The 16,527-nt window shown below is 52.1% G+C and overlaps 7 protein-coding genes across 7 annotated transcripts; 3 read left to right on the forward strand and 4 right to left on the reverse strand.

The window, feature by feature from the left end:
• Positions 1 to 16: 16 nt before the first annotated feature.
• On the reverse strand, positions 17 to 2,826 carry CI109_107291 (uncharacterized protein; the record flags this gene model as incomplete). Its single annotated transcript, XM_032003748.1, has 3 exons — positions 17 to 1,304; positions 1,359 to 2,726; positions 2,786 to 2,826. The coding sequence occupies 3 exons, from the start codon at positions 2,824 to 2,826 to the stop codon at positions 17 to 19; spliced, it is 2,697 nt and encodes an 898-aa protein (XP_031862161.1).
• A 306-nt stretch (positions 2,827 to 3,132) lies between these two features.
• Positions 3,133 to 5,117, reverse strand: CI109_107292 (T-complex protein 1, beta subunit; the record flags this gene model as incomplete). Its single annotated transcript, XM_032003749.1, has 9 exons — positions 3,133 to 3,181; positions 3,237 to 3,348; positions 3,399 to 3,759; positions 3,810 to 4,067; positions 4,120 to 4,208; positions 4,256 to 4,333; positions 4,382 to 4,873; positions 4,929 to 5,040; positions 5,097 to 5,117. 9 exons carry the CDS (start codon positions 5,115 to 5,117, stop codon positions 3,133 to 3,135), a joined length of 1,572 nt encoding a protein of 523 aa, XP_031862162.1.
• A 332-nt stretch (positions 5,118 to 5,449) lies between these two features.
• Positions 5,450 to 6,660, reverse strand: CI109_107293 (uncharacterized protein; the record flags this gene model as incomplete). The annotated part of the gene is made up of 4 exons (XM_065968001.1): positions 5,450 to 6,051; positions 6,102 to 6,452; positions 6,567 to 6,588; positions 6,640 to 6,660. The coding sequence occupies 4 exons, from the start codon at positions 6,658 to 6,660 to the stop codon at positions 5,450 to 5,452; spliced, it is 996 nt and encodes a 331-aa protein (XP_065824073.1).
• A 437-nt stretch (positions 6,661 to 7,097) lies between these two features.
• Positions 7,098 to 9,603, forward strand: CI109_107294 (uncharacterized protein; the record flags this gene model as incomplete). Its single annotated transcript, XM_032003751.1, has 3 exons — positions 7,098 to 7,446; positions 7,488 to 7,768; positions 7,819 to 9,603. 3 exons carry the CDS (start codon positions 7,098 to 7,100, stop codon positions 9,601 to 9,603), a joined length of 2,415 nt encoding a protein of 804 aa, XP_031862164.1.
• A 32-nt stretch (positions 9,604 to 9,635) lies between these two features.
• On the reverse strand, positions 9,636 to 10,738 carry CI109_107295 (uncharacterized protein; the record flags this gene model as incomplete). The annotated part of the gene is made up of 4 exons (XM_065968002.1): positions 9,636 to 10,045; positions 10,088 to 10,151; positions 10,195 to 10,461; positions 10,511 to 10,738. 4 exons carry the CDS (start codon positions 10,736 to 10,738, stop codon positions 9,636 to 9,638), a joined length of 969 nt encoding a protein of 322 aa, XP_065824074.1.
• A 354-nt stretch (positions 10,739 to 11,092) lies between these two features.
• On the forward strand, positions 11,093 to 13,424 carry CI109_107296 (uncharacterized protein; the record flags this gene model as incomplete). Its single annotated transcript, XM_065968003.1, has 6 exons — positions 11,093 to 11,112; positions 11,179 to 12,548; positions 12,700 to 12,906; positions 12,952 to 13,095; positions 13,145 to 13,320; positions 13,374 to 13,424. The coding sequence occupies 6 exons, from the start codon at positions 11,093 to 11,095 to the stop codon at positions 13,422 to 13,424; spliced, it is 1,968 nt and encodes a 655-aa protein (XP_065824075.1).
• A 344-nt stretch (positions 13,425 to 13,768) lies between these two features.
• On the forward strand, positions 13,769 to 15,599 carry CI109_107297 (uncharacterized protein; the record flags this gene model as incomplete). The annotated part of the gene is made up of 8 exons (XM_032003755.2): positions 13,769 to 13,906; positions 13,957 to 14,137; positions 14,194 to 14,232; positions 14,331 to 14,392; positions 14,454 to 14,768; positions 14,815 to 15,083; positions 15,131 to 15,326; positions 15,369 to 15,599. The coding sequence occupies 8 exons, from the start codon at positions 13,769 to 13,771 to the stop codon at positions 15,597 to 15,599; spliced, it is 1,431 nt and encodes a 476-aa protein (XP_031862168.2).
• Between the last annotated feature and the right edge of the window lie 928 nt (positions 15,600 to 16,527).

Consider the following 16,527-nt stretch of genomic DNA (forward strand, 5'->3'; position numbering starts at 1 on the left):
GGCGCCAGACCTTTACTCATTTGGCAACTCTGCTCTGCTGCTTCGCTTGAAGCTGATCCAACCTAGAGCGTAGTGCGGCCAAGCCCCCAGGAGGGACAGAAGTCTTAGCTGCACCTTGAATGGGCAGACGAGAGCTCGAAGGTTTAGGCACTGTGGTCGTGGGGTTCGGGAGAGCAGCGGAGCCAGTTGCTTGTCCAAACTCTCGTGGTCGAGTGAGACGCGTGGACGGGATCGTACTTTGACGAACCACAGTCGATGCGGGCGTAGACAGGGCACGGGTCTTACTCTTTGGGTCCACCATTCGACTACTCTGCGGACCCATGGAGAGTTTGGAGTGTGACTTGGTAGTCGTCACAGTCGAAGGACGGGCTTGACGATTGGTGGCTGATGTCGCATCCAGCCCAAAAGTCCGCGAAGTCGACATACCACTTGGTCTCGGGCCCGATGCAGCAGCTGAAGCTGCGGATGATCCGACGCCAGGTTCAGGCAGACCGGAGGGACGGGCAGTACCCATGGCGGGCTTCGTAGATCGAGAAGTACCGATGGGCTGAGTGGGTCGCGCAGTTGACATCGTGGGCCTTGGCAGACCACGGCTCAAGGAGGCCGCAGGTCGAGCACTACCAGCCAACGTCACGGGCCGAGCAGATGAAGAGCTGACGGCTGACGACGAGCCCGTGCGAGGCTTGTAGCCCGGCCGTGGTCCTTGCAAGCGTGATTGGGGAACCGCGCTAGACTTGACTTGCCGTGCACTGACATCCTGGGTCGACGATCCTTCTGCGATGGCAACCGCAGTCTGACTATTCAGCGGCTCGGGAGCATCAATCGATTGGGCATCACCACTCAAAGTGCGACCATGTGTAGACCGAGAGGTCGGAAGTCGTAAGCTCTTCTGTGAAGCGGAAGTTGAAATTGGTAGAGCCCCGGTCGATAGGGAGATTCGACGATGACCCAGGGTTCGGGGAGCAATACTCGTTCTGGTCCTACTGGGAGTCGTGGTGGGAGGCTGGGCTGAGGCGCGATCGGTAGATCTCGCGGCTATTCTGGGAAGAGATTTTGGATATTCCGAAGATGGCTGTGCGAGGTGATCGGTTCTGACACGCTGTATGATTTCCGCGACTTTGGACAGACTCTTCGATCGGCTGATGGTGGCAGAGGTTGCACTGGTTGGTCGGTCTTGGGAGTCCACGATGACTCGATGGGGAACTGGTTCTTGAGTAAGTCGGGTATACCCAAAGCTCGATGCTTTAGTGGGGCTTCGGCGCAGATCAACTGGCATCATGGACTCGTCTGGTCCAAGCATGGTCCTAACGCTACACGATCAGTATTCGGATCAAGTAACGTCTTCGTTGCGCACTCACATGTCCATTCCATCCAGCATATTTTCCCCATGCAAGAGGTCCACAAAGCTTTCCTCCGTCCCAGACTCCCTTTTGGGCTTGCTGACCTTTGCCATCAAATCTATCACATCAAGAGTCACATCCCCACTGATGACCACATCGGTCCTACGAGCGAATCCTCTTATCTTTGAAGGGCTGTATTTCGATGGACTCTGGCTGATGTGCCTCTGTATGGTATTAGGCATCACGGGGGAAATGCGCGATGCGTGCGGGAGGGGGAGGTGGAAATTGGGTTCCTCGGCCAACGTTTCTCGGGATATCAACTCGTCATCTCTGAGAAGATATGCAGCTTTCTGAGGGCTGACTGGCAGCAGTGTGCTAACGTCGGGATTGAAAAGATGCTCGGCTTCTTCACCGACGGAAGCCAGGGACCTCGCAGAGGATGAGGCTGGAAAGGTGCGAGTCAATGTCGAAGAAGGGGATTTTGCCGAATTGAGCGAAGGGAATCCAATACGATGTGAACGAGGTGGGCTACGGGAAACAAAAGGAGATGAAGTGTCAGGTCCGACCGGTTTGATGGTCGAGGTGGAGTTCCCCGACGAAGAACTCGAATGAAGTGAGTCAGTGCCTTTTGGAAGATCAAGGCGATCCAGATCGGGGACAGACGACGGAAGTTGAGTCGCGTCAAGTGACGAGGATGGAGCAGCAGACGCGGAAGGGTGTGATGGGGACGAAGATAAGGAGACGGAAGACTTGTCTTCTTGTTGGTCGTCAACCTTGGCGAGAGACGTTGCAACGGGAAGTGCTGGTCGCAAATCCCTGATATTCAGCTCCAAGCTGTCATCGCCTGCACTGCTGGGAGCTCCACCAGCGAGAGAGTAATCCAACAAGAGAGATGCATCGTCGGCAGTCGAGGGGATGTTGAAGGAGGCTGATAGTCGTGGAGGAGGTGGGGCCGATTGGACAGGAGCATCGAGGGCGATAGTGGTAGGTCGCGAAGTGGGTTTCGATTGGAGCGCTGGACCGATGTGGTTCTTTTCTCGGCTAGGCGTTTTGGTTATGGGCGGGTTGAAAGCTGATTGCCTTGTGGAGAGAACAGGGTAGCTAGGCTGAATTGGGGTACTGTGAAAGCTCTTCGAGCGGACAATGCTGCCTGGTCGTATATCGAGAGAGAGCCCATTTTCGTGTTTGTCATTCAACATCTTCGATGCCGCTTCCAGAGGAGCTTCTAGTGTGGAAGGGTTGGACGATGCCGTGCGAGATACATAGGCAGAGACTATCCCTTCCGGGATATCATCTATGCGTCGAGCATGTTTGGGAGTTTCTGGAAGGGGTGGAAGATTCGATAGGTGTTCGTTGGTGGGAAGTCCGTCTAGGCCAAACATCGCTCTGTTCCAAATTGATTGGAGATTAGTGCTGCAGGATGCGACACATGACAGTTGACTCACAAAGAGACTCTTGCCCTCTCAAAAGTCGTCGAGGCGGTCATGTCTGTTGATAGTAGCTTGAGGCGACGAGAGGGTTGAAGAGAAAGTCGATGAAGTTGAATGATCGAGTTGAGGAAAAGAGCAGTCGCGTGCGGGGAAGAAAACAAAACAAGACAGGATGATATGATTACATAATCGAGATCTAGGTCATTACCTTTCCATTTGTAATCCCGTATTACAAAACCTGTTGGATGGTTTTGTAATCACCCCTTCACTATGGTGCCATGTCATGCATAATAACTACATTTCATTGATGCGATCCTCTTGCTTCTACCGTATGCACTGCTTTTCATGCCTCATGAATGCGATCATTGGCCCTCTCTCCGTCTGGGAGCACTTCTGAGGATGTTGTCCACTCTGCAATAGCAAGTCAGTGAAAGCACAGGAGCTCCTTACAAAGGCAACAACTCACCGAAGGATCATCTCAGCAGCCTCGCTCGAACTGACAACAACTTGCTTCTTCAGCTTGAATGACTCTGTCACGCCGAGTGTCTTCATAGAGGCGACTTCGCCCAAATCCATGTCTGAGAAGAGCATCAGCACCGTATCTATATAGATTCCGCCTGTGATTCACCCAAACCAGCATCACTTCGACCCTCGTAGTGCGCGGCCCTCAACTTGGTCACCAAGTCGCTGGAATCGTAACCACCGTTGTCCGCGAGGATAGTGGGCATCTGTCTGAGAGCCCTGGCAAAACCTTCAACAGCCAGAGCTTTCTTGCCCTTGACCGTTCTCGCCGCCTCCTCAACCCTGCAACTCATCAACATCTCCGCGCAACCACCTCCAAGGGTTACTCTTGTCTCCTTGACAGTTTGAGAAAGAACAGAAAGGGCATCGTGGAGGGATCGTTCGGCTTCTTCGACCATTTGTGAGGTCGCACCACGGAGCACCACTGTACAGGCCTCGCCAGCAGCGACACCGGAGAATTTGATGAGCTACAGAGGGAATTAGTAATTGTCCAGACGGTCAAATGTACCATACCTACCTTGTCTTCGCCGATCATAATCTCCTCAATCAGGTCACATCGTCCAATCTTCACCTTGTCCGGTGCGTCGAAAGTGCTCGCAATCTCTCCTCCAGTGACCAAGGCCAGTCGTTCGACACCCTCGAAGTCGGCATGCTCGATAGACATGACACCGGCTTCGGCGAGTAGACTCTCGGGGTAGTTGTAGATGAGTTGTCGGTTGACGAAACAGGTAACGCCATGTGCGGCGATGGCTTGGACTTTGGATTTCATTTTTTCCTAGGAAAAGTCGGGTCAGACAAAAGTTGACCGATCCTGGCTGATTACTCACCTTCTCGGCCCGTTCCAACTCTGCCAACTTTCCTGTTCCATCGACTCGGACCCTCGCGCCGAAGATCTTGATCTTGTCGGTGTCCATAGCTATGAGACGTCAGCTCTTGAGTGAGAGATAGATGCGAGTGGCTCACAAGTATTGGCGATCAAGATTTTGGCGTTCTCTATTCGCTTCGGTGAGTTGGTAGCAATTGACTTGTCCAAGATGAATCCTATCGATCGCGGTCAGACTTGATCTCTGGTATATTGATTCAACTCACCTTCGTCCAAATACGAATCTGTCAACTTTCCACCGACCTTCTTGATGATCTGGATGTGCTCCAAATCTGTCGAACCCTTCAATCTCAACACGGCGTCAACGGCGAGATTGGCGAAATAGTCCTTGTCCTGCGCCAACACTTTGCTGCTCAATGTCGTCCTAGCGATGTTGAAGAGATCCTCCCTGAACTTCTTCTCGTCACTTTTGTTGTCCTCAGCCGAAGCCTCGAGAGCTTCGAGAGCAGCCTTGGAAGCAATTCGGTAACCTTCCACAACAGTCTGGGGGTGGATTTTCTGCACTGTCACGAGTTTCTCCGCTTCCCTCAGCAGCTCTGACGCAAGGACACACACGGAGGTTGTACCGTCACCGACCTCGTCGTCCTGGACTTTTGAGATGTTGACGAGGATCTTGGCGGCTGGGTTGTCGAGGTGAATCGATTTGAGGATGGTAGCACCGTCGTTTGTGACGGTGATGGAGTTGTTCGATGCGGATTCTGAATCGGGTGAAAGTTAGCAAATTGAACAAGAGTGGAGCTTCGAGCAACCCACGCAAGATTTTGTTCATTCCTTTGGGTCCCAAGGTCGATTTGACGAGATCACCGAGGGCCATAGCACCTACGAAAGAAGACAGACGAGCGTTTTCGCCCCTCTCTTCGGTAGCCTAGGGGATGAGTTTCAGCGCGTAGCTCAGGTGGTGTAAGTCAGCTAGATGCCCACCTCATCTGAGAAGACGTTCATGTTGATCTTATCGAGTTGAAGATTGTTGTGAGCTGGATAAGAACCAAGAGTTGTTTTTAGTGAGAAGACGAGAGAAGGACGCGGAAAGTTGAGAGAGACCAAGATAATGTCAGAGCGCGCGGCGACACGATCCAGACTTTATCAAGGAACATACGTGGCATTTATCTCGCTCCAACTGAAGCTGATAAGCAGCTTCATCTCAATGGACAGAGAGTGTCATGCATGGTGCTGTGGAATGCGGCGATGGAGTGCATGTTCATGCTGAGGCGAGGAAGGTCATGTCAATGTTGCTGAGAGACCACAATATACAATGCATAAATCACACTTTGATTCTAAAACACGGGGATGTAATCATTCACCCTATCCTTCGCATCCTGCGCGATACACTCTGCAATCCAAGTCAAGTTCCTCACCTCTTGCTCCTTCAACTTGATCAAGCTGTAAAAGACGGAATATTGGAACTGTTGTAAGAAACTCTGCTTGTTCAGCTCAACATCGTGCTTGAAGAACTCGTCTTCCAGACTAGAACTCGCTTCCTCCGCACCGGTCCCGGCCCCTCCAGAACTAACTCCCGCCTTGTCGAAGAAAGTCTTGTACTCGGCGATGTGGTCTACGGCGGCAATGACAGCGTCGACGTCGTCTGCTCGAGCGAGAGCGTTATTGCCTTCTGGGTACAGTCGTCCGATCGTGGGGAATAGTCGAGCCCGCTGGTCTTTCGAAAGCTCGGTACCGAAGGAGTTGATCGTGATGTTGAGTGTTCGACGATCGGCTTCGAAAGCGAGGATTCGGGTCATGATCTCGGAAGTGGGGGCGGGAAGTGTTTGGCAGAATCTGTGGAAATCTTCTAGGTATGACTTGTACAGAGAGTTTCGGATGATCTCGATGTTGAGGTCGTCCAAGTCTTGTGCAGAGAGACAGTCGCGGAAGTATGGAGCTAAGAGGGTTATCAGTTCAAGATCACATCTCACGACTCGAAGCGCTCACCAAGGGGCGTTTCGACCAGCACGCTGTGATAGAGCTCCTCCACGTTCGTCGCCACACAAAGAGCCGGCATGGTGTCGAACACTCCGAGTGGATGACATCTTTCTAGCAATTCGTGCGTATCTCTCTCGTGTAAGGTTCCCAGTGTCAGGAGGATGACGTTGTCGATCATGTAAGCGTAGGTGATGTAATCCATAAAGGTTGCCAGAGGCTCGACCGCGTTTGTACGGATGTAGTGGAACTCGGAAACGAGCTTCTCGGTCGCCTTGTCCGCGATAGTCGCAGTGGAAAGGGGAAGAGGTTCATTGGCGAGGAAGTTGCCGTAATCGGTGGAAGACAGTTGCAATCGGAAGTCTGCTCGTCAGCGACAACACTAATCATGAAACTCACCTTCGAGATTCTCGCATTGCGTTAGGTTGTGGTAGTTTCCCTGGGTCAGAAGGGCTCCTTTGTACCCTCTCACTACACCCTCCAGGAACCCTGCAGACATCTGCATATGATAAGGTTAGCATGAGTGCCGAGGGACAGATGGGGCACTCACGTTGAAGCCAAGAGCCTCCATTTTGAATTATCGAGCTGGGACGTGGACGGACTGCAAAGGCAATCTACAGGGTTGATAGAGATTTGACCAGGAAATGTCGAATCTCGATGTTTCGGGAATGTATAGGATCGGGCGACGAGAGCGGCTTCTAGTCGATAGTGGAAGGCGAGGAAGATCAGAGAAGACTGCTCAAAGCCGATGAGTGTCGTGGGTAATCGTGCTCAATACGTCGATGATGATGATGATGATTGCATGAATAGCAAGTGAGCGGCGAGCGGACAGCGGTGTAACCCGTCACCGTGTGTTAAATGGGTGAAGCATTCAAAGAGCGCTCTTCGCGGCGTGGTGGAGGGAGGTCTCACAATACACAATCATAGTCACATCAAACCATTGTCATCTTTAAACCCGTTAGACAATACTACGATCGCAACAAGTTCCATAAGACACATATCATCCCAATGGACAGCCTCCGGGTCACCAAGGTCGACGACGTCGTCCTCGAATATTTCGTACCTCCTTCCAGTCCCGAGGACCGGCCTTACCGTCAACGGCGAACGGGAACACTTCATCTCACCTCGCATCATCTCATCTTTTCGCAGACGGCCTCGTCCAACGCGTCAGAACCCGAAGTATGGGTACCTTACCCCGCGATAACACTTCTTACACGCCTACCTCAGTCTATCCACGGGCTGTACCCCATCCAGGTCGAGACGAGAACCTTTGACAGCTATGTGCTTTTGTTCGAGAAGGACCGTGATGGTGGCGCCGAGGATGTGTGGCAGAGCGTAAAGGATTCGGCCGTCAAAAGTAGGTGTTGGTCTAATGTGATCACTTGCTGACCTCCCTAGATTCTGTCGAGCAACTCCACGCGTTCTTCTACACCTCTACCGTCTCGGGATCAGGCTGGTCAACGTTCAACCCTCGCAACGAATTTGCCCGTCAAGGCCTTGGCACACGGACCAAAGCGTGGCGATTCACCGACTTGAACAAGGACTATACCTTCTCCCCAACATACCCCAGCAAATTGGTCATTCCGAGTCGAATCAGTGACTCGACCTTAGCCTACGCAGCAAAATACAGAAGCAAAGCGCGTATACCGGCGCTGACTTACCTCCATTGGGCTAACAACGTAAGCGCTTTTCGCTACCTTCCAACCATAAACTGATCCCTTTGTCCCAGGCCTCAATCACTCGTTCTTCACAACCCATGGTTGGCCTGAAGAACTCTCGCTCAGCTCAAGACGAACGGCTTGTCGAATGCATTTTCTCTTCCCATCTTTTCCCCGAAGTCGCTTACGCCTCAGTTCCTGCGCCCATCTTCGGCGCGACCTCCACCAACCTGATCATCGACGCTCGGCCGACAACAAACGCCATGGCCAACGTCGCCATGGGCGCTGGTACTGAAAACATGGAAAACTACAAATTGGGGAAGAAGGCGTACCTTGGTATCGACAACATCCATGTCATGCGCAACAGTCTCAAGATGATCATTGAAGCCTTGCGCGATGCCGATTCAAAGCCATCCGGTGTGATCGACCGCGGCTTGCTACGCAAGAGCAACTGGCTTCGACACATCTCTACCATCCTCGACGGTGCACTGATCATTATCCGCAACGTCCACCTCAACGCCTCCCATGTCCTCATTCACTGCTCCGATGGATGGGACCGGACCGCCCAACTGAGCGCTGTTGCCCAAATCGCTCTCGACCCCTACTACCGCACACTAGACGGTTTCAAAATTCTGATCGAGAAAGACTGGCTCGCCTTCGGTCACAAGTTTTTGGACCGCTCAGGACACCTATCCTCGGAGAAACTCTTCATGGTGACGGAAAATGACGAGGATTCGGACGAAGAGACTGGCGGCGGAGGTGCGCAAAGGGCAGCTCAAGCGTTCTTTGCTTCGGTCCAGAAACAATTTGCCAGCACATCCCACGTGAAGGAGGTCTCCCCGGTATTCCACCAATTCCTCGACTGCGTACGACAAATACAACGTCAGTCTCCTAACCGATTCGAGTTCAACGAGCAATACCTCCTCGACATCTACTACCACCTTTACTCATGTCAGTTCGGCACTTTCCTCTTCAACAACGAGCGAGATAGACAAACGCCGCACTCTGGCAAACCCTACATCGAGCGCACCGCTTCCCTGTGGGACTATCTGAACGTTCCATCTCAGCGTGCCAAGCATGTCAACCCTGATTACGACCCGTCGCTGGACGACAAGGAGTCTCGAGCATTACAATCCGATCAAGGCGTTCTGTTGTTCGATCCAAAAGACGTCAAGTTTTGGAATCGGTTGTTCCATCGTGGCGATGAGGAGATGAACGGTTCATCCATTACTCTTGCTCAAGCTCAAGGCGCAGAGGTTATTGGTCCACTTGGTGCAGGCCAGGAAGATCCAGTTAGTATCGAGGGCGTAGTCCGGGCTCAGCCTCCACTTCGAGCAAATCTCCCAGAATCTTCCAGCAGACCGCGCAGTTGGGCTTGGTCTAGCTTATCCAACAACGCCTTCAATGCTGTACAGTCCGCGGCACGGGAAATCAAGAACATCTCAACCGATGCTATAGCGCAATTGAAAGCCGAGGCTGGAGAGATAGATGGAGAGATGTGGCGGAAGGGTGAAAGTGATGGCCCTTCCACAAATCGTGCCCTTCCTGCCCCTTCAGATACCAATCCTTGGTCACTCGAACCGCGAAAAAGCACCGCACCATCTATATCGCGCGTCGATTCAACCACGCCAAAACCACTCAACGGACCTGTCGGTACGGGACCGTCTCACAAAGTAACTTCTCCGGCTAATGCGAGCACCTCCAATCCATGGGCCACCACGCGTCAAGACAGCTTACCGATCCTTTCAACTTTGAGTATCAACACGAAAGCCAACCCTCTCCCACCCGACGATGCGACAGTCCGTGCGGCGATGGGTGAAGACCAAAAAGCATGGGATCCGCTCGGAGCGTTGTAAACTAGAATAGCATGTTTGTATGATGCACCAACCTATAACTCCCTGACGCTTTTCTCTACAGCCTCGTCGGTGTCTGCAACTTTAACACCCTTTGATAGTCTTCTCCATACCCCGTCCAGTGCTTTCCGATCCTCCTCGCTGAGGCCGATCTCTCTTGCAGCTGCTGTGATATCTATCGCTTGCTTGTCCTGGGTAGCGCCCATTGATGGCACTGGAATCGTGTCGACCGGATCGCCCGTCGCAAACAAAGGTCTGCCCATCGAACCCTTACGCCAATCTGCAGCTCGTTGAACCAATTCGCGCAGTTGCTCGGCGACTGTCGTGCTTAAGCCCTGCGCCGTTTTTCGTTCACATATCTCGCGCAGCACGTCGGCAAGTCTCTGCAACGTAGGGTAGTGCATGCCAAAGGCGGAGATGGAGGCGAGTAGCGGTGAGATGGCGGCTGCAGCAGTGTCAGCAAACCTCCATACTTATCATTGCTCACTTTCTGGTCGTCCAGCCACGAGATAAGCATCAGCCGCACTGGTGGCGAGTCCCGCGAACAAACCCTTCCACTAGCCGGTCAGCTTCGTCGTTGGGTCCAAGACTCACCTGACTCCTGCTGCAATCAGCTAAAGCGATGGCAGCCGGGACATCACCGCACCCTATGGCCGACCGTATCCCCGTATCCAGCAACTCCCTAGTGAGACCGCCGAGGGATTTTGCGGTTGGTTCGAACACAGACATCACGAGATCGAGGGAGGCCCGGTATTGCGGTGGATCGGCATAGTACAGCGTCGCAGTAACAAACTCTAGGTGTTGTCGATCGACCTTATGTTGTTTGAGAACATTGCGACTTGAAGATTCGGCTTGGTACCACTAAGCCATGTATCAGTTGCGGTCCAGATGTCCAAACTCTGCCGCTCACCTTTCTTTCTGTGTAGGCATGTTCAGGTTTATATTCTGTTTTGGATTTCTCTACGGCTGCCGCTATACGCTGTCTCCGAGCGGCCGCTTTATCTAGAGTCGGCGCTGTTGTCGCTTCTTCTGCTTCTGCTTGGATCTGATCGACGTCTGTCCCATCTAGAGAGGTATTGGCATGGTCGTCATGCAGAGCCACTTCATAGTAGTTCGACGAAGTAGCAGTGTCACTCATGACGTTGTAGATATAAATAGGGAATTGATGAAATCGAAATCATCAAAAAAATGTTGAAACATTATAATCGAGAGAGTGGACGCGTTTTACGAAACACTCACTCTCTCACACACCTCTTCTCCGTCTCTTGACAACAACAGTGTCATCAACACCACCCCAGCTGTTGCCTCTTTTCTTCTACTCACTGTATCTCAGCGAGGTTGTTACTCACAATATCCGCTTCACTATTTACACCGCAACTCTTGTCTTGCGGTCGGAGCCGGTGCTTTCACAAGAACGCGTCTCGATCAACCTCTCGAGGTCGATGCGCTGGTCATCAAACCTTTCGACGTTTGAAAGACAGTTCGTAAATACATGAGCGATGGATTCGAACGGTGAGCCCCTCATAGCTACCCTTCTCGCATACCTATCCCCTTCCTGTATCACACGACCCTGCACAGAAGCTTGCCGTCGAAATCATTCAACTTACCTTCCTTTCAATATCTTTCGACCCCTGTCACAGGTCGACATCGTAACCAGTCCGGTTCAAACCTCACTCTACCCTCGTCATCCACCTTTCGCCGTCTACCTACCCTTGCGCGTAGTCCGTTTCGCCGTGGAGACAAGACTTCATCACCCCCTCCAGTCGACCTTACACCACAGGGCGATATCTCGACTCATCAACGTGTTTCGACGTTTCCCTCTCTGTCACAGGTAGTGAACGACGACAACACGGTCTCTAGCGCTTTCTTCTCTTCCTCTTCCGACTCCCCCCTCCACGCGACCGGCGCCGAATCATCTAACAATTTGCTTCCCCCCTCTCGATCATCCTCGCTCCTTCGAACTCCTCAAATATCTGATTCTGTCAGCAACAGCCCTTCAAATCCCGCAACATCACCTTTTCCTCAAAAGACGGGTTCCTCAACCTTCGCAAACACATTGACACCTGTACCGCCGCAACACTTCACATCAGACACGCACAATCTCGAACCGATCACATATCCCTCACACCTCGCACAGACCAAAGCTCCTGAGGGGCCGTCTTCGAGAGCAAATCCCCGAGAAAGAGACCCGTCCTCCTCGTCGTCTGTCCCGGTCGTCCTGGGGCCCGCACCCCAGAGCGGGCGGATCGAACCTAGCGCAAATGGTCCACCATTTGGCGTGCCAAAACGCAAAGAGTCCATCGTAGCTTCGGACACCTTCACGAGCGATCCTTCCAGTTTCAAACAGCATCCCACCCTCTCCCACACCATATCCTCGGATATCCCTAATGAATCTCGGATCAACAAAGAGCGAGACGGCGAGACCGACAGCGGCACGGACGAGAAAACGTTCAGACGTAGAAGGGCGGGCACGCGCTCAGGTGCGGGAAGAGCTCAGCCTGGCTCATCTTCGAACGAACAGGAGACAAAATCAAGGGAGCGAGAAAGGAGCCGGAAAACGAGTAACAAGCACTCCCGACCACATAACGGCAAACGGCTCGAACCGCTTCTCCCCTCATCACGCGAAGTGCCCAGGGCTCCCGCAGCGTCGATGTACTTTTCACCCGTCCCGTGTCATGGTCGTCCTCCCAATCAAGCCTTGCGTGCTCATAGTGGAACTCTTGTAGGAGAGCGAATATGGGTGATAGGAGGTGTGGATAGATCGAATTGCTGGAGGGGCGTCGCTTGGTTTGACACCGAGAGTCTCCTGTGGACTACTATTGAGACCGGCGGAGAGCAGTTCCCTCCTTTACGTGCGCATACCACGACGTTGGTTGGGGACAGGCTGTATATATTTGGAGGCGGGGATGGACCAACATATAGCAACGAGGTTTGGGTCCTTGACACTGGTGAGTTAGCTGTACCTCAGTCACCGCTAACTAAGAGCAGTGACACATCGATTCTCGCGACCTGTATTCGGGAATCCAAAGATGCCGATACCGCCACCACGCCGAGCTCATACGACGGTGCTGTACGGTGACTGGCTCGTCGTGTTTGGAGGTGGGAACGGCCAGGCTGCTCTGAACGATGTCTGGGCGTTAGACGTGTCTGATCCTGACAATCTCACATGGTCAGAGTGGAAGACCAAGGGGGACATCCCACAAAAGAAAGGTTACCATACTGCGAATCTCGTTGGTGACAAGATGGTCGTTTTTGGCGGCAGTGATGGGCATGCGAGCTTTGCCGACGTGCACATTCTCAATCTTCGTGAGTGCGGATTCCTATGAACCCTCTACTGACGCTTTACGACAGAAACCCGTGTATGGACACTGGTGAACACAGATGTGAAACACAACCGTTTGTCGCACACCTCAACACAAGTAGGATCATACCTATTCATCCTTGGCGGACACAATGGCCAGACATATGCTCAGGATGTCCTGTTGTTTAATCTTGGTGCGTGATACGAATGATTATCTCGATCGTATACTAATTCTCGCTGTAGTGACCCTCCAATGGGAATCCAAGGTGCCTCGAGGTGTTGCACCTCCCGGTCGAGGTTACCACGTCGCGCTCCTCCACGACGCCAGGATATTCATATCCGGTGGCTATAATGGCGAAAGCGTATTTGATGATCTGTGGACGCTGGATCTCAGTGCAGGAGCATACCTTCCACAAGTGGTACGTGTCAGGTCACGATCGCATATCTCAGACTGAGCTAATGATAACCAAAGACCACTTTCGAGGTGGATGAAGTAGACCATGGATTGATCGACAGACGATGATGGGTAGGAACACAAAAATACATAACGACCTTTATACGAAATGCATGCTCCATATGACGAAACTGTACGAGGAGCGTTGACCTTGCTGGGCACCCAGTCTCCCGCAATACCTCGGACAGCGCTGCGCCAGCTGAGGAAGGATATCGTGCCCATACTCACCAAATTAATCGATAACCAATGGTGGATATCTCGTACACAGGCACGCGTCACGTGACAATTGTTTTGGTTTCACGTCTTTTGCTCGTTTCTGACTTTTCTGGTCACCGTTTCATCATCTCATCTACTCTTATGTCGGCCCTCATTACCACCTGTATCATCGCTACTCATTTCACACACACACTCCAATGGAACCACACTCATTCAAACCCGAGCAATTCTTGACCTGGTTCGAGAGCTCGGGAGGCTGGTACGACAAGCAGCTCGTCGGTCTACGCCCGTTCCACGGCATGGGTTATGGCGCCGTAGCACTTGAAATCATCAGTGTACGTTTACTGCCTAGGTCCTCTTGTTCGCGAACTGACCATTAGCTCAGGAAGATGTCCCTCTATTCCACATCCCTGACAGCCTCATCCTCTCACCTTACACCTCCGAGTTGAAATCCCGCCTGAGCGAATCGGAATGGGAATCCCTCTCGCATGGATGGTGTCAGTTGATATTGGTCCTCATGTGGGAAACCATTCGAGGCTCCGAAAGCCCCTGGTACGGTTACATAGGTGAGCTCACATCGTGATTCAAAGATATCGCCGGCCTAACACCCGCCCCATTGCAGCCAACCTTCCATCCGATTTCGAGACACCAATGCTATGGAGTGAAGCGGAGAGGAAGGAACTGGCTGGAACTGATATACAAGTTGAGTTTACCGTCTACCCTTCCGATCCAAAGCTCATTGCCTATACATATCAATAGACCGCATAGGAAGAGACGATGCTGAAACGGATTATCGAGCTCATCTTGTCCCTGTGATCGAGGTTTGTACTAAATCTGTTGCCTAGCACCATGAAGCCTGCTGCTCACTGATCTACCAAACAGGCACATCCGGAGCTCTTTCCACCCGAATCGCCTCACACCACCATGTCCGCCTTCCATCTGCAAGGGTCTAGGATATTATCTCGCTCGTTCACTGTCCCTCTTTCTCGATTCACCGAAATTGCGAACGACAATGATAGCGTTTGGAGCGATGACGAGGAAGAACAGATCGCTGTGATGATACCGTTTGCTGATATGCTGAACGCGGCTTTTGAGCGCGACAACGCACACCTCTTCGCCGATGAAGAGCTTCCGTCCGATCGAAAGGAGGGTTTCACTATGAAGTCGACCAAACGGATCTCCCCTTCTGAGCAAATAGTAAGTGGGCTACATCCGATGAGCCTCGTCGTTGACCGACGTGCAGTATAACACATACGATTCTCCACCAAATTCCGAATTGCTGCGTAAATACGGGCACGTGGATGTCCTGCCTCTTCCAGCCGACTTGGTGGATCTCCTCGACTCGTCTGACGTCGGTGAATGGCCATATGGCAATGCAGGAGACGAGGTTCTGATCGACGGGAATCACGTGGTTGAAGCTGTGGCTGCTGTTTTGGGCGAGAAAGCGGACGATGCGTGGAGAAAATCGGTTCAGAAGAGGGTGGATTGGTGGCTCGAGGAGGACCAGGACGAGTGAGTTTGCTGCTGCTCTGGCACGTCTTGTGCTGAGATATCCTCAGTATGTTCCCTCTCGCCCTCTCTCGAGAACTCGACACCAGTATAATCGCCTTCATTCGCCTGTTGTCCAACGATGACGAGTGGCTGAGAGCAAAGCGAAAAGGAAAGCTTCCCACAACGGAGATCGACGAACTGGTCGCCTCAATCATCGCTGGTGTGATCACAGACAGGCTAGAGAAATATGATCAGACTGTACAGGTATGTGTGAGCGTCGTTTTCTCAGTCTGACGACAACTGCAGGACGATTTAGCTATCGTCAAACAGACTTGGCCGACGGTTCGACCAGCGGACCAGCACGAGGCTACCGCATCAACTCCTACAGACCAGCTTCGCCGCTGTTACGCCGCTGTCGTTCGATTAGGGGAGAAGCGCATCCTCAAAGCTGTCGCTCGCAACATTTCCGAAACGCCCATAGTGAAGAAGCGGAAAGCAGACGAGGACACAGAACAGGGAAAGAAGCGATCGCGATGATGTAATATTAGCAGGACCTTTTACGCGTTGCATTGCGAAGCTCACCGAATCGCTGACGGGTGGTATACGCTACGTGGTTGCTGTCGAGTAGGATAGATCTGTCACTATGAACGATGCATGCTACGTTCACTTTCATGCCACGATATGTCTCCTCGTCCATGCCTAATCGATTGTCCAACGATGGGAAACCCTGCGGCCGCGTGTTTCAACGTCAATACCTGTTCGCCAACCTATCATCTCCCTTAGACCTCCCCGAACGCTTGTCGACCAATTATCTGGTGTGTCAGACGCGAGTCCGAACTACGAGCCTTTGCGGGAACACGGGATAGGTCTGGATCCAAGTCCTAATATGAATAGACCGAATTGAGTACCAAATGTGCGAGACTTGAGGATGACTAGGAGAATGCTTCACTTGTACAACAGTATTGAACTAGACAGAGCAACATATATCTTTTTTTTTAACAGGAATAGCTATGTAACGTCATTCACCGGGTTATCGGTATCGGTTTCCCCTAGTTATCGAACTGAGGTGAAGAAGGCAATTTCCAGCGGTTTGTGTACTATGGGACGATAGTTGCAAGCACTGGGATGCCAGACACCTGATCAGAATAAATATAAGATGCATGATGCATGCAAGGGGATGATGTGAAAACTAAACGGGATCAAATTTGGCTGGAGTGTCTGAGAAGGGAAGTTGTCCGATAACTCAGTGCATGACGTTACCAGTCCTGTTTTACGACCTGTCCCGGGAAGGCTTTGCAGACACCAGAGACAGCATAGCCAACAAAGGTTCAAAGCAAGCTTGGATCACAAGTGACGAGAGTGAGCCGTGAGCTTATGACAACAAGGGAATTTGCTTGGAAGGATCAGCAAGCGGAGAAGTGTGTGTTGAAGATATGTATAAGACGAATGTCAAAGCTGTTATGGT

Source organism: Kwoniella shandongensis, chromosome 14 (genome assembly GCF_008629635.2).
Source record: "Kwoniella shandongensis chromosome 14, complete sequence".
NCBI classification, from domain to species: Eukaryota; Fungi; Basidiomycota; class Tremellomycetes; order Tremellales; family Cryptococcaceae; genus Kwoniella; species Kwoniella shandongensis.